Source organism: Daphnia pulex, chromosome 4, assembly GCF_021134715.1.
Source record: "Daphnia pulex isolate KAP4 chromosome 4, ASM2113471v1".
Classification (NCBI taxonomy): Eukaryota; Metazoa; Arthropoda; class Branchiopoda; order Diplostraca; family Daphniidae; genus Daphnia; species Daphnia pulex.
The window spans coordinates 8,968,901-8,986,128 of record NC_060020.1 but is presented as its reverse complement, the minus strand read 5'-3'; the positions used below and the strand labels follow the sequence as shown (position 1 = coordinate 8,986,128).

At 36.4% G+C, this 17,228-nt stretch overlaps 1 protein-coding gene and 1 long non-coding RNA gene across 4 annotated transcripts; both read left to right on the top strand.

Annotated features, from left to right (window-relative positions):
- The first annotated feature begins 7,396 nt into the window (after positions 1 to 7,396).
- On the top strand, positions 7,397 to 9,019 carry LOC124192071. 3 transcript variants are annotated; one of them, XR_006873570.1, is made up of 4 exons: positions 7,397 to 7,976; positions 8,049 to 8,327; positions 8,458 to 8,794; positions 8,894 to 9,019. It is a non-coding gene; the product is annotated as an uncharacterized LOC124192071 (long non-coding RNA). The 3 variants fall into 3 exon arrangements; XR_006873571.1 differs by having other exon boundaries at positions 8,049 to 8,648; positions 8,738 to 8,794; XR_006873569.1 differs by having other exon boundaries at positions 8,049 to 8,794.
- Positions 9,020 to 14,505: 5,486 nt separating this feature from the next.
- LOC124191919 (structural maintenance of chromosomes protein 2-like) lies at positions 14,506 to 16,372 on the top strand. Its single transcript, XM_046584965.1, is given in 2 exon segments — positions 14,506 to 15,037; positions 15,040 to 16,372. Coding segments are annotated over 2 exon segments (1,503 nt in total). The 5' UTR covers positions 14,506 to 14,754; the 3' UTR covers positions 16,260 to 16,372.
- Positions 16,373 to 17,228: the final 856 nt, after the last annotated feature.

Below are 17,228 nucleotides of genomic sequence, written 5' to 3'. Positions count from 1 at the left end.
TGCGGACTTCTGTTATTTTATGATGCCTCTAGTGGCCTGACAGAGAAGTATTCTACAAAGCCAATGAGTCTATTACCCAACAAATAAACGCTTTGCTGAATCCTTAATTGTTTTTCAAACTTCAATTACATTACAATTTTAATGATTCTTTATTTCTAATTTTTAGCTTAGCCTCTACACTTCATTTGTTAATTGATTGATTCAAGGAATATAATTAAATATTCATTTTTGAAATGTTAACCATATCCATTTCCTTTAAATTGTTATTAAAATAAACTGTTTGATTACATGATTGATTAATTTATCGCAATTAATTTATCTGTTAGATTGCGAATGATGTTTGATTTAATGTTAGGTTTGCAAATACATGGTTTATTAAATAATAGCTTACCAGAAAGATTGATTGTTTTTTCTAATGTTAATCGATAGATGGTTTGATTAATTTTACATTTCATTGTGTATGTTTTATTTGAATCAAAAGAGTGTTACCTCGGCGTTATTGGTATTTAATGAATGTTAAATGAATGTTAGAATTGTGTAATGAATGTTAGATTTCTGTTAGAATACAAGATCACGATTGATTTAAGTTATTATAATGTTTAATTTATTGTTTAATATTTCTTTGTTGGTAAAAAGGTACAACGGCACCCCATAGAAAACGGCACCCCATAGTTTTGGCTTTCTATCATTATACAAAAAAATAATAAAAGAAAATTATTTAATTATAAATCAAACATGGATCAAATTGATCAAACGTAGATCAAAGGAAATCAAACACAGATTAAACAAAAATCCGCAAAAATCATTGTTTTTAACAGCGATCAAACCACATCTAACAGAGATCAAACACAATTAATCTATTAACAATAATTGAAATCGGGATGACGTCAAAGGTAAGGTTATACTAAATAGCAATTGCTGAAATAAACATGTAGAAACATTGCAAATAATTAAAAACAACGAGAACGAGACAGTGGAACTCCTTTTCTTGTTAATCTCCTGTCCATTTAGATCTCCTGGACAATATTTCTCCTAAGATTTTTTTTTTCAAAATTCCAGGACAATAGAACTCCATTAAAATTTAAACTAAACTAAATTCTAGACAATAGCGTCCCCCGAATAATATTATTTTAAAACATATTAGACAGTTGTTTATTCGCCAAAAATGAACTTAAATTAGATTAAATTAATTGATAATAGATCTCATAGACAATAGATCTCGATAAAAGCCCAGAACTTTGTCTCTGCCCATGACAACGGGCATGAATCATCGTGAGGACTTTAACATTTGAGAATAAGTTATTTATTCTCAAGTTGCAAGTCGGTCGCATTTTCTTGTTGCATTGCTTGAAAAATAAAAGCAAACAACAAAACAAAGTTAAAACTACCTAACAAAATTTAAAAACTGCCGTAAACCCGGCATATATTTGTTCTGCGGGTAAAAGAGCCAAAGAAACAAGGAAATCGACACCCCTATACCTCGGCGATTGCAATTTCGTCACTTTCTTAATTTTTTTTTAATACTTCGGCGTTCTTTTTATAAATTGATTACACGAACTTTGCATAAAAATTTATTCTACACATAATAAACAAATGTTAAAAGTTGAAATTTATTACACACATAAATGTAGGGCTTTAAAGGGGGTAGTCCCATATAAGACTCCATTTTAAAGTAGACTATTCCGCTACACACCCGGCAACAGTGGCCGCTTTCAAGGATTCCAATTTTCTTCCCATTTGTGCCCTCTCTCTACGTGTACCACTAGGGTGTCCCATTTTAATCGAATTTTTGAGGAACGAGATCGGGGTGTGTTATGACCTTAAAAAAATTTAGGGGTGCCCCTCCTCCAAAAATAATTTTTTTGTTCTTAAAGTTCACGTTTTGAAATTACTAAAAAATGTTGCTGAGTACCATTTTTCCAGTATTATGATTTTACCTTTTTAGGCTACAATGTTGCCAATGAAAAATACCCTCCGAAGAAATTCGTTCCCAAATAGCGAACAAAACATTTTTGAGTAATTTAAAAATGTGAACTTTAATTATATCAATAATGTTAACTATTTCATCATGTATAAAAGTTCATTTCCCGGTTATTCAGTTGGAAAAACGAATAAAATTTTTTTGGGGTATTCGCGTATACGAGCGTATACTGTAAGCGAGTTATGTTTTTCAGTCAGGGTCACCCTTCAATGAGCTCTGATTTTGTTCAAATTTTGAACATAAGCTCTTCTTATAATCACCATATTTCTGTCTAAACCACGAAGTGTAATTATACTTCGTTAAATATAAATAAATTAAATAATACAAAAAAAGGTACAAAAAAAAACATTTTTTGAGTAGGGGCACGCCAAAATTTAATTTGTTTTAAGAAAAAAAGAAATCTCTTTTTTAAGGTCAACACAGCCCGATCTCGTTCCCCAAGACGAAATTAAAAAATTTGATAAAAATGGGACAACCTAGCGTACCATTAACTCCTATACCATGCTCCTGGCCTCACTTGAGCTCATTTTCCTTCTTTCAATAAAAATTCATTTTACACATTGAGTTTCTGTGTTTGTTACGAGCCACTAGGAGCAGCGCAGTCGAATTCGTCGTCTGAGGAGGAGGAGGGGGAAAAATGTCGACTGCTGGACTTTACACAGAGTAAGCCATCTCCTTATCTCTGTTCCATTCCTACACTTTGCTTATAGACAATGTCAATGCTTATTGGGTTGTGGTTGCAGCAACCTGGGACTAATAAGTATCCAAAATGGCAACCTCGAACCACTCTATAAAAAAGTTTTGAAGAGGATTTGATTTGGAGGATTTGGATTTGACCAAAATCAAATCAATTTCGGATTGATTTGGATTTGACTCTTTTTTCATTTGATTTGATTTTAAATTTTTAAATATTTTACAAAATGATTTGATTGGTATTTGGAAATTGTCGAAATGATTTGGATTTGTCAAACCCGACAAACTTTACCAAATCCAATGCAATCATAAATGGTCGTCAGGCTTGCGAACAGATAGTTTGAAAAACCATTTTCGATTACAATAGCGATACCCAATTTTTCGATTTTCAGTTATTGGGTGTGGTTCAGATAAAAAGTGTCGGTATCGCCGTGAACTATGATTTTACGATGATTTTTTAAATAAAAAAAATGTTTTTCTAATACAAAATAATAATGCGTATAAATGTTTCATTTTGCACAATTTTGCAGATGTATACTTTAATACCTTTTTTCTGCTTAGTCAAAATATTTGAAATAGTTTTGATGTCCAAAAATTGGCGATTTAATGTTACTTATTTGATGTCAGAAATAAAATTTGAACTGAAGAATTAACGTCGGATTCCCTTAAATTTGCAAAAAAAGTATCGGCCATTTAATCGATCGATGATTTTCCCATTATCGATCAATACTCGTTTCAAAAAGTATCGGTCTGATGATCGTCTAATTGCAAAGCGACCGCATCCATCGAATTTGTCATCCTCCAAAAGGTTACCACAACGGCATCCACATAGTTCACATAGTCCTCATGCATTTGACGCACAAGAAATCTTTAGTAACGCCACTAGCAGTAGTTTCTAATAACTAAATTTAGCAGAGTAGTCTCAGAATCATTCGTATTGAAAAAACAAATGTGATCGCAAATTGTTATATATATATGTGAAATTTTTATTTGTTTTTTTATGTTAATTAAATTACATTGCATGCAAATTCAATGGATTAATTACTATTTGTATGTTGCACAACATTGCAAAAAAAAACTGCAAAAACAAAATGTGACAGTTCTTGCCTTGAGGCTTGACTTAAAGGTCACCATAGCAACCTCACTAGTCAATGAAATTTCTTCCTGATCGGAAAACGGTGTCTCGTTGTCCAGTTAAAAATTTTCTTTCATTGCGTTGCACAACCAGTACAAAAAATTATGAAATGCGTGCCTGTCGTTTCGATAGATTACATTTTCTATCCATGTAGTATCTCAAAGAAATTTTTGTGACTCTTTTAATATGAACTTACGATTTATATAACATTTTTAAATATTGGAACTGATAAATGGTTAATAATGGAATAATATCTCTATTTCAAAATTTCAGTACTACTTGCTTGGATTGTTCCGTTAACCATCAAATGTTGTACACGTATCGTCATCTACTCATCTGAACAAATATAAAAACACGTCAATTTGGTGGTTTTTCAAGAGCGATCGTTTGTGTTAATCGTTGCAATATTGGTAACCAATTATAATGGCCGGCAAGGAAAGCAGCAGTAAGTTTCTTGAGCAGGCTCTGGATCTCGTGTTCAACTAGTTGGCGGTCTGTAATGTAAAAGTAGCAGTGGGTTATTATGCGAATAAAATGGTAAAATGCACACAAATATATGCTACTCACAAACTATCATCCCCATCCGCATAAAACGCTTAATGTTTCCGATTCGATTACTATTGAATCCAGTGCAGCCACCGTAAAGATTTCCGAGCCCTATAAACAAAATATGTCCAGAGTTAAAATACAAAAAATATAAGCAACACACACAGACCTGATGGTCAAACTTACCGTGGCAATTATAATAGATTCTTCGCTGTGAGTTGGGATAGGCTATAGTTGGACGTTCGGGCATTAGGGTTGAGTGGCAATGCAAAAAACATTTCCTTTATATTTTAAAAGTAACAGGTCCTCATACATGTTTTTTTTTCAATTATTAAAGGGGCAAAATAAAAGGGCAAAAAAAAAACGCATGGCCACACTGATAGTCAGTGGTTTGTTTGCTGACTCTAGCGGGATGCATGGATGAGTCGCCGATCCAAGAACAAATGCGTTCTTAAAGTGGCCAATGCGATGGAAGAAGCGTTAGTTCAAACCCAGCTCAAAATTATGGACATATACCTCCCATAGAGGGTTTTTGGGATTCACCCAATTTTAAAAATCTCCTCGATAGATGTTAAAATTTGAATCCCCCCAAACCTAAGTACAATTGCTCATGGGATCCATCCTTCGTCATTCAATTCATGGCTACACTAAGTAGAATTCATAATATATCCCATTCCTTGTTAACAAAAAAAATGACGGTATTGCTTGCTTTGGCGTCACTTCTCCACGTTTCGGAACTTGTCACTATAAGTTTTCATTCTATCCAATTTTCAGAAAGCGATTTCTTTCTTCTTAAATCAAGTAAAGCTCAACACGGTGGGCCTTTACAAACCATTACAATTCCCTCCCTATCTGATCCGAATTGTTGTTCAGTTCAGGCTCTTAAGGCTTATGTAAATTGTACGGCACCACTCAGGGTTTATCGAACATTATCAGATATTTATGGTGGCCCTCGCCACCATACCATCAACATAGACCGTGTTCGGAACCTCTTGCCAGAATGCTAGTCACTTTTTTTGTTTCCTTTGCCAAGCAGCATTGTTTACTTGCAAATCTTTGTTAAACAGCCTTGCCAAACATCAGCTATCACAATCAAATGTTGCGTAAAACTTTTTTGTTTCTCCTGTTGGTATTTTTTTCACAAATTAAAATTTTTTTTTGGTTGAGCTCCCTCGCTCAATTTTTTGTATTTTGCCCGTTATATTACGTTCTTAAATAACATTGGAAAAAGTCTGAGGAAAAAGGGGCGTTATATGTAGCGAGGAAAAAGAACTTTAAAGAGCTAAATATATTGTCTACTTATTGGGTGTCAAAATCCGTTATTTATACTATAATTCTAATTCAAATAACATTTCGGGATCGCTGCAGCGATTCCGAAATCAAGACCAATTACCAACAAGACCAAAGATCGCTCATGAGCGATCCCACTAGTAATTTACAATTCTAGCACAAAAGACTGAATAAGTCGTCTGGAATCAAATATACTCTTGCAGGGATCGATGATTTTCAGAATTAAAATTGTAATTAATGTCCTTGACAAAAAAAAAATATGAAGTGCATATTGTAATTCCAAGTTGATATGTTTCTCAGTTGTCAGAGTCTCGGTGCATTATTACTCCGACAAAAAATGGGATGCGACTTAACTGTTGGAACAGAGAAATCTGTGTGCACCGTTTCTGGTTGCTGATGCTGGATGCTGAAAACATCTCAGAACACTTTGAACCGACTTCATTCAAAGAAGCCGTGAACTGCGATGAGGCTCATCTTTGGCCAGCTTCAGTGCAAGATGAATTTTACTCGCACCTGAAAAACGGCACTTGGACGTTGGAAATATTACCTGCAGGGAGACAAGCAATCGGAACTCGATGGGTTTTTAAAGTAAAGCTCGGTAACCTAACTACTCTACCAAGGTACAAGTCCCGTTTTGTTGCGAAATGGTATGCTCATGCTCAGACAAAAGGTATCGACTATGAAGAAACCTACTCACCAGTCGTTAGGTACGACTCTCTTCGTGTGATCCTATCTATGTGCTTTGTTCTCGATCTAGAGATGTCACAACTCGACATAAAGACAGCATTTCTTTATGGACTAGTAAAAGAGGACATCTATATCACCCAGCCCGAAGGGTTCGTCGAACCAGGCAAGGAACATCTTGTGTGTAAACTCGTGAAATGCATCTACGGTCTCAAACAGGCACTCCTTGGCATTCCAGGTGTTTGGAATGCCAAGTTCAACGACTTCATTCTCAAGTTTGGATTTGTGCGAAGCAAACACGACTCCTGTGTTTATTTCCGTTCTAGAGAGGAGGAGATTCTAATTTTGGTGATTTGGGTCGACGACGGACTCCTGTGCAGCAACAACAAAGAGGCGATAGCCGATGTTTACACCTTTCTCTTCAAACACTTTGAAATAAGGACGCTTCCGACTGGTCGTTTCGTTGGAATGAAAATTGAAAGAGACAGAAAGGACCGGAAAATCTACATTAGCTCTTCCGCCTTCATTCAAAAAATGCTTAATCGATTCAACATGGCCGAGTGTAAACCGAGAACCACTCCAGCTGATCCCCATGTCCGACTATCAAAGGAGATGTCTCCCTCCACTAGAGCTGAAAAAGGGGCGATGGCGGAAGTACCATATCAGGAGTCGATCGGCTGCTTAAACTACCTGACTCCTATGACACGACCCGATATCGCATTTGCCGTCAATCAGACTGCCCGTTACTGCCAAAATCCGGGTTCACAACAGTGGGCAGCCGTTAAGAACATCCTCGCCTACCTAAAAGCTACGTTTCACTACGTTTCACTACGGATTATGCTTTGCCTTTGGCGGAAGCAGTGGGAGCAGTGGGAGTAACCAATTCCAACTAGTTGGCTACGTTGACTCCAATTTCGCCGGGGACCTTGACTCTTGCCGCTCAACATCTGGATATTTATTTGCTTTAACACGGCCCCGTCTCATGGTCCAGCAGGCGCCAGAAGGCAACTGCAGCATCAACCACTCAAGCTGAATACCAGTCAGCAAGCGATGAGTCGAGAGAGGTGGTTTCGCTAATGTGGTTTCTTCAAGAATTGGGGTTAGAAAGCAACCGTCCTGTCACCATTTTTTGTGATAATAAAGCAGCAATTCAATTGGCCAATCATCCAGCCTACCACCCAAAAACCAAACACATAAGGGTTAGCCTACCACATCATTCGCGACTACATAGAAGAGAAAGAAATCAAGGTGGTGAGCATTGACACAAAAAAGCAACTGGCTTACATTTTCACAAAGCCGCTACCCCACGCTGACTTCAAGAAATTTTGCGAGCTGATTAGTGTCCACCCTATTAAATAATGTTTGTTCCCTCCACAAAAAAAAGAAAAGGCTAAAAAGGGGAATTATCTCCTCTGTGTCAACCACTTAACCTACAGTTACCTTTTTTTCTGTTTATTTACTCTAATTTCTCTGAGTGGGATTGTTGGAACAGAGAAATCTGTGTGCACCGTTTCTGGTTGCCAAACCCCATGAGTTGCGGAAACCCAGGCAACTGTTTAGCTGCAGCTTGTCTCTCTACCTCAAAAGTGAGTCCCTACGGAAGTAAAGTAAAACTTGTCACTTGTGTTCTCAACCATACGTAGATAGGTATGTAAAGCCTTTATGGCAAATACATTAAAGAGAAATATTCTATATTGTTCATTTCATTTATTCACTCAGCAACAACATTAACATCATCTGATGATGACAGATCAACCCTTATTTGTTGATAAGCTTCGGGACTTGATGACAACGGTAGCCGTCGAAATTTGTATCGTCAACAAACGGTGTAGCCATTTTAGTAAGAGATGTAGGATCGGCAGCTAAGTGAAGTTGATGAAATATGATGAGACTAACCCAATCAGTAGGATCGCTTATTTTCAAAATTAAACCAATATGTTTCATTTCCTAAAATTTTTCTTTAAACTGGGTCTCTATGATGAGCTGGGCACACCAAAGGTAAGCTGACTTTTAAATTTAAATGCCATGTTCTACCGGCAGTCAATTCAATTGAACACTGACTCAAATTTGTTAATTAAATTAGTCACTGATGTTTCTTAATGAATAAAAGGTTCACTTTTCATTTTAGGGTTTTGTAATGAATCAATTAACTTGACTACATTGAGGACCTTACACGAAGGCAGACCCCGCCAACACCGGAACATCAACGTCTTCAGCCACGACACAAATTAAAGGAAATATTGTTATACGCCACATCAAGTCGTTCTTGTCCTACCACGTTTACTGGCTGTCTATGGTTTGCTGTAACTCTTGGACCAGGTTCACACTTTTTACTTGCAACAACTTTTTCAAAAACGTGCCTTGGTAGTACATTACACTGCTCCCTTGTGTCCACATTAAACATTTAGGTAAAAATCACACTCTAAATTTTGAGACCCGTTCTACGTAGTACGGGTACGTACTATGTGAGTATCTACGTAGAACGGGTACGTACTATGTGAGTACTATGAGTCTTAGTATTCTTTTCGTAGTAATTAAAATATATTTTGTCTCGTTTTCTCAAGGTAATAAATTGTCTACTGTATTTTGAGTTCCTTTTTTCCTTTGTTGTTTTCCATCATCAAACTGAAACCCTTTTTCTCGTCGTTGACTTATATATTATTGATTGTGGAAATGAATTCTCTAATGCATTTAATGTTCTTTTCTCAAGGTTTTTTGCCTTTATTCGAGTATCCTAAACCCGTTTTGACGGAGTTTTACCAATTTTTTGAATATGCAGTTTACAGAATTGTGCCTAGTTTTAGCTGCAATATTGGCTCTTTTGTAAGAAAATGAGAGTGTTTGCCCCTTACTTAATTTGTATTTATTCACATGTAATGCTACCAATATTCTACCAAAAAATAATGTAAATTAAAACAGTTTAATTAAAATTATTAAAAAAATTGTTTTCATAAAACTATAAAATAAAATGAATATCAATATTTGTGGTACGGGAGAGTGGGGAAATTAGATTTGTGGATAAGTTGGCACCCACCAATTTTCGTCCTCTTGCAATCGAGAGATTGCATTTTTAAAATTCCCAGTTATGGCCTTTAATAATGCGCATCTTTAAAAAAATTTCTGAAATAGTCGAAGTAGTATGGGAACAACAAACAAAATAGTTTTTCCACCCTTAAATCGTGTCGTCCATTCCGTTGTCTCTTTTATTTCGAGGAATTCCCTAGTTAACTACAAATTTATAAAAATTAAGTTTCTAAAAGGAAATTCTTTCCTCTTCCAGAAACCATTTTTAATTTATTTTTATTGGGAAAATTATTGGTTGATAACACAATAATAACAATAACCCCTTTTCTCGGATCTGATTGTTTTGCTGGTTTAGAGATTGGAGGAAAAAGGTTTCAGAAAATTTAGTTGATGACGCCATCGCCAGGTGTTCACTTTGCCCTTTTACCCCACGTACGTACAGTACCCTACAAAAAAATTCGAACATTGATTTTTTGTTTTGAGCCACCTGTCCATATATCGGGAAACTGTGTTTGGCTTTTTTACTTAAATTTAGGGGGCTAGGAACAAAGCGAAAGGTGGGAAGAAAGTAATGCCTGGAATAGCATTAGGCTCGTTGTCAATTTTTGGACAAGTGACGAGAAAACCTCAAAGCTGCGGGAATAATTTATTGTTCATTTTTTCGCGCCATGACAATTCCAGACAGCCTGTCTGATTTTGTTCATATTTTTTTGGGGGGATGGGGTGGAGAGTCATGGCCATGGGCTAATTGAGCCTATAACTCCTTTTTTCATTCTTCTCAGTTCCTACCATTCGCTTTGTTCCTTGCCTCTCGAATTTAGGTCTAAAGCCAAACAGTTTCCCAAAATATGGATAGGTGGCTCAAAACAAAAAAATCGCCGTTCGGATTTTGTTGTAGGATACTGTTCATGAGCATGTTGCCCCTTGACTCGTCCTACCCCCTCCATTTTCAAAGCGCTTTTGATTTTAAACAAAGCTATTCGTCACAACTAAAATTACGCTTTTGATAGCTAATTTTTTCCTTTTTTTTTAATTCTAGCGGGGATAAAAATATTGAGAAATAAAGAAGTGGGGGCTCAAAAACTAAAAAAGCGTCATCAAGTACAACTCTCCCCTACGTATTATCCGTAGGGGAGAGGGACGAGCTTAGAACAACAAATTTCAAGTAGCCTTCAAATAAAATTGATTGATTACATACTAGGACTAATCCATAGAACTCAAACTTCTTTTTTCACCCAGGAGGTTGATGGAACTTCATTTGATTTTTTTAATGCAAAGAATGAAGTCGCAAAGTTAAGTCCATGGAAACTCTATGAAATATAAAATACAGAAGAATAAAAGATAGAAAACGAAGGCAAAGTTAAAAGAAAAAACCTTTACATTTCAGTATATTTCTTATAAAATTCAGCTGTTGAAAGGAACAAACCAATAATTGAAGAGAAGAATGATTGCAGTTCAATGGCAATAGTCCCGTGATCTGTCTTTAAATGAGATTCATCAGAAAACAATATCTGTAAACTAGTTATAGACGTAGTAATCGTCATTTCCGTAATAGAATTCAGTGATGTAAACAATTATCAACATAAAATAAATGTAAGAACTTATTTTGGACATGAAATAACTGTTTATAACTTAATTGGATGCAATTGTAATCCAGCAGGTTTTCAGTCTGCTTGAGAAATGTCAAACACACTTCCATTCTCCACCAGCTTTCAATTACTATGAACAGCTTGTCGAGTACTAAATATTAATTCTTGTTTTTTTAACAACAAATATTGAAATTTTTAGAGATATTAACTTTTTATAAAAAATACCAGCATAAATCTCATATTCAATTTACCCTGTATAAAAAGAAACATAATCCTCTTAATTACCAGTGCAATTAAGTTTTAATCAAATAGATTTACAAAAAAAAAATTAAATGTAGGAACTTTCTGCACTCTTAATTCGAAAAAGGTCATTTTCTGGGTAGGAAAAAAAATTAAAAAAAAAAAGGTTTTTTGTTTACGAAGACCAATGCCTGCACCGAGGAAAGAGAGAACTTCGTTAGCTCAGTTTTTTGCACTTATTTGGGCGCTATACATTCCTGTAGTTGTTGTTTTCAATTTCTTTAGCGCCAGAGGTAGATCATCAGTACATGAGATGTTATAGAAGTTTAGATTTAGATATGCTGATGACTCCTTTGCGTGGGGAGCAACGGGAAAAGAGAGAAATCGTCGCCTAAAAATAGTGAGGCTAAATACTACAGATGTAAAATACTACTCCTGATACCGTCGATTGTACATATTATTTATCATCAACAGTTGAAGCCGTGACAAAGTTGAAGCTATTCTTACATCCAAGGAGCCATCTTTCCAGGAAGATCTTGATAACTACTTCTCGAAATGCATGTGAAGTTTTATCGACCATTATACAATTCAGGAGATTCAAGCGACACACAAAGCCGTTGGGATTCCTGCTAGAAACTGTTGTGGAATAGTGTGCGTGATTAACTGTGAATATTGTGATAAAATGCTATGTTCTCGTTGCTCCAACAATTGCGAGTTCAGGTGCTTTCAGGTTAATCTCCAACACTCTAAGTCTACTTTACAGTCTGCACTCTACAACAATCTCTAAATCGTTGTTGAAAATATACAAGATTTGATATTGATTCAAAACCATTTGCTAAATGACACCTTTCGCCTGTTTTAATGAATATTCTAAAGCAAAGCCATGTAACTTACCACTGTCTTTAAAAAAACAATAACCAGCATGAACAACATACCAATAACTACTGAAAGAATTATATAGCTAATAAATATATAAATATAATATAACCAATAATATATGAACAATATACAATAACTAACATGAACTAAAACAATTAACCACATACCCATGTTGTGGTCGTACCGGTCAAGCTTTCTTTAGCCAAATCACGTCTGGAAATTTATCGAAACTACTTCAATGCATTGATGCAGGTGATCTGCATTTGGATTATGTTACTCGGTTATGTCACTGTCACTGTCACAGTGTACTTTCAAACCCTTCGTCCACAATATGAACACTTTAACTCTGTCCTCGTTAGCCTTCTCGTCAACAAATATTCTATTATTGCCATCGAATGCAGATAAGCTATGAGTAAAATCTCGAAGTAAAAATATTGAATAGAAGAGCGGTGGATCTAAAAACGCTTATTTCTTTAATATTCAGAATCGATCGCTAACTCTCACTAGTTCCTTAATCACAATGAAAGGAAGGTGCAAACTGAAGTGATAGAAAAGGTGATTTCAGAAAACTTTTTTTTTGCAAAGATGGCTTAAGCAACTTTTACAGCGGATGTTCGCCAAAAAAAAGGGCTCAGAGGGTACTAGAGAGCCTTAAGTTAGTATGGGCGTGATAGTGGCTCTAATTTTGTTGACTCTTGGTTGGGTAAAGGCTGAGGAAGCAAACGGAGGAGACCTCGGAGTTGTCAATGAATGGGAGCGGACTAAGAGCGTGTGTCCGACTCCGGATTTTGTCCTATTATACCAGTTGGGTCTCTGAGAAACCTGGATATAGATCTAGATTGCACGGTCGTTAAGGTACATGAAGTAAGGGAAAGGTATCCCCGAAGGTTTGAAAGGAGAGAAATAGGAATACACATGGCTAATATTCAGGGTGAGTTATTTGGCTGACTCTTCAGAGTCACGGTTGTTCCAGATAACCAATTATAGATTGGAGAAGGGGCTGAGGTTGCAAAAAGTGGAAAATCGATATGTGGGGAAGAGATCGATATTCGTTACGTTTGTTAACTTACTTTGGAGCGTCAAATTTCAGCTTAAGCTTTGCTTATGCGACGTTGCATGTTATACGAAAGTCTGTGTATTGCTGCTTTCTCTGTCGTTCTGATGGAATGGGTTCGTTGTAGTTTCTCTTTAGACAATGTCATTCTTCCATCGCTATTTCTTTCTTTTTCACATCTAGACAGCTGGTAAACAACACTTGCAGTTCGTCAAGTGTCAACTTAAAAATTAGTTGAAACTCCGCAATTAACGATTTCGTGTGACAGGCAACGCCGCATAAGCAAAGCTCAAGCTGAATTTTGACGCTCTCTTTGATTATCACACTCCGGATGTGCCGTACCATTTGATATGAGTTTAAGGTACAGATATGTAGTAGAACTCGAGCCTCAATATAATTTATACTGTAAGATCACCAATTTGCATGATTCTGTATTGTAAAATCCTGTTCAAACCCATTTCATTGAAGCACACTCTCGCTGTGTTATTTCTCTATCAGATTCAAAGTCAGATGTCGAAGAGTTTGATGTCGAACACAAACTCATTTATCTATCAGATACAAAATCATGGAGTTGGCATGGAGTAGTACCCTCAAACTAATTTTCCTGTCCATGTTTTCAGACAATTGTAGACGATGTGATAATCAACCAACACGGCAGCATTGATACATGCATGGAATTAAGAAATGTGACCCTTCTTAATTGTTAAATGGCATCCATAGATTCAATTAAAAAATAGAATCTCTAAGGCATCCAAAAGGCCAGAAAAACGTTGACTAAGGTTTCGTCGCGCTATACCTCAAGGGCTGAAGAAATTGAAAACCAATACATTCAAGAGGTGTTCTTCTACCAGTATGATTCCGGTAAACAATTTAGGAAATTTCAACCAGAAACAGTTAATTAAAAAATTAATGTAAAGGAAAAGCAAGGATATTCAACGCCATGTCAATGGCATTGATAATATTTCTAAAAAACTGCGAGAAATGGGTGCATCATTATAGTATATGCTGTCTTCTCTTCCGGAAAGCTAAAGACATGTCCACACAGCAAGGAGTCTCATTCCAGAGGAGAAAGAACAAAAGACAATCTCACAGAATGATTTTTAATCAAGACGAAAAATCAAGAAAAATTTTCTTACCCTCGGTCAAATTCATCAATAGGCGATAATGCAGGCGTAAGAGCTTTCGGGGCAGCAGTTTATGATTGCCATTCATGAACTGTTTATGCTGTAATACCAGGACTCATACTTCACTATCTTTCATGTCCATGTTCGTTCATGTGCCCAATATTCACGAGGTTATCATGCGAGAGACTGAAGCCGTGGAAGTCGTGGTAAATTCTGGTCTGGAGTCTGGGAATGCATCATTTTCGAGTGGACATGCACAAGACAGTCAATTGTAAGAAGCTCGGACAAGCTTGTGACATGTTTCAAGAACATTATACCCTCCAAATCAGCAATACCCCGAAAAGGGAAATTGGTTTTCCTGTAGCTCTCTTACCCTCCAAGAAAATTATTTGATTAGCGGAACAAGAACTTCGAGTTATGGAGCAGGCTTCAGCACAGTATCGCACGAATTTGAATTGCTCCAGCAAAGGCTACAGCAAACGCTTCACCACCGCCAAACTCAAGAAGTCGAAAATATGAAGTCGGAATTGGAATCAGCAGAGCAAAAAGCCCTCGAATGCACCGGCATAATTAAAGAAGGTAAATCGTGCATCAAGGAGTTGGAGAATCAGTTACAGAATGCCAGTAAGATTCGGAAAACTCAGTTAAAAGCAGCCCAAGCTGAATTGGATCGTTGCAAGATGGCGGCAGCTGCTTCACAGTCTAAATGGAAAGAACATGCAAATGATGCTGACTCGCTTAAACTAGAGTTGGAGGAACTTCGAAAATCTATTGAAGCTACTGACATTCAATTAAAAGGTAACGACATACTGTTTCTGTCATTGAATTGTATGTTTCAAAATTATCTTTGCACTGTTTATATAAATTTTTTGTTCTTCATCTAGAGAATGAGATAACACTAGCCAATTTACATGAAGATATGAAAGTGTTGAATGAAGCTCTGGCAGTTGAACAAGCTAATGTACAAGAAGTCAGAAAACAAATTGACGAATTTAAGGCACGAATTTCAGCTCAAAATCAAGAAATTTCCAAACGAATTGCTGGTAAAGAACAGCACGAAGCTCAGGTTGGTTTTTTTTTAAATTCCAATTTACAATACTTCATAATCCTAATTAATTTCTTTATTTGGAATGCAAAGGTTAGTGAAGGTGAACTGCACTTGAAGAAATTGGAACATCGACTTTCCAAAGCAAAAGATGACGCAAAAGATTCCGAAAAGCGTGTTGACGCCATGCTCGAAAAACATGTTTGGATAAACGAAGATCGACACCATTTTGGAGTAGCCGGGTCTAATTATGATTTTAACGTCATTAATGGAGAAGAATTGGGACAGCGCGTTCATAAATTGGAGGAATCCATGAAAAAGCTTGGCCGCCATGTCAACATTCGTTCCATGACTATGTTAACACAAGCAGAGGCGCAGTATAATGACTTGATGCGGAAGAAGAGGATTGTAGAAGAAGATAAGGCGAAAATTGAAAACGCAATCCTGAAGCTGGACGAAAAGAAGAAAGAAACTCTTCAAGTGGCTTGGGAACAAGTGACAAAAGATTTCGGTTCTATTTTCTCTACCCTGTTACCCGGAACCAAAGCAAAGCTGCAACCACCGGACGGTCAAACCGTGCTAGACGGTCTCGAAGTTAAAGTTGCTTTTGGCGGAGTATGGAAAGAGAGTTTATCAGAATTGAGTGGCGGTCAGAGATCCTTAGTGGCTTTGTCGTTGATTTTGGCTATGCTATTATTCAAACCAGCGCCTATCTATATTCTTGATGAAGTAGACGCAGCCTTGGATTTGTCTCACACTCAGAATATTGGGGTGATGTTGAAGCAACATTTTAAGCAGTCGCAATTCATCGTTGTATCTCTGAAAGACGGTATGTTTAACAATGCTAATATTCTTTTTCGCACAAAATTTGTTGAAGGTATGTCTACGGTCAGTCGATTGGCTCAGCAACAGTCATCGACCTCTCATGCCCGCCCAGCGGAGGAAGAGGAAACTCGGCCTAAAAAACGAAAGTAGACGATTATGTATCAGAAAGCATTTGTAAATCGTACTTTATCTTTTCTGAAGCGTGAACCTATTAAGTGTAATGCGTTCGGTAAATAATAATTCTGTCAGTTACTAAAAATGAATCAGTCATTCGTAGTTTTTCATTTGTTTTGCGTAAATTAAGTAATTTTACTTTTAGGCTATTTGTCGGTAGGCCTATTAGACATTAGTAATTCGCATCTCCATGTTCACTTTCCCAAGAAAAGCAAAGCGATTGAAGTTTTTTCTTATGTTGACAAACACCAGCTTAACAAAAACGACACGACACAGTAATACTTTACTGACGAGTTGGACCCCTTCAGAACGCTGGGACACACCTTAAGTCACTCACCTTGGCACCTTTGGCTTACTGTTGGGGATTAAACGGCACGGGAAAATAAAAAATTGCCAATTGAAGTTTCCACCCTTGTATTGAGCTAATCCTTCGATTCAATGAGCTCAACCTTCTCTCCCGTAACAAATTGCATCTCGTACAAATATTTATCAAAATATATTTAAAAAACCATAATAAGCCACCAATTACCATTGACTGAGCAGGACTCTCAGATGATGTAGAAGGTAATGATTCCGGTCACCTATTCAAGTTTGAAATTGGATCAGTAAGATGGAGGAGAATATCTTTAAATTTCTAAGTAAAAAAAACATTATTAAAGAATTTATGAAAATTTAATTTGATAAATTCCATGCGCTGTGCTAACTCTCGCGGCTCTTCGAACCACGAACGTAGCATTTCCAAACTAGCCTATCTGTAAGTTCCTCATTTTCGTCTTCCTTTTTCTTCAAATATCTTTTAAGTCAAGTAATTGTATCTTCAAGTTTCCTATTTGTGGACTTCAGTTCATCAATTTCCTTGAAAATATAATAATTAAGAAATCTAATAAATGTCTATTGTTGACAAATTAAAGAAAAATGTTTACTTCAACATGTGGTTCTTCTGCA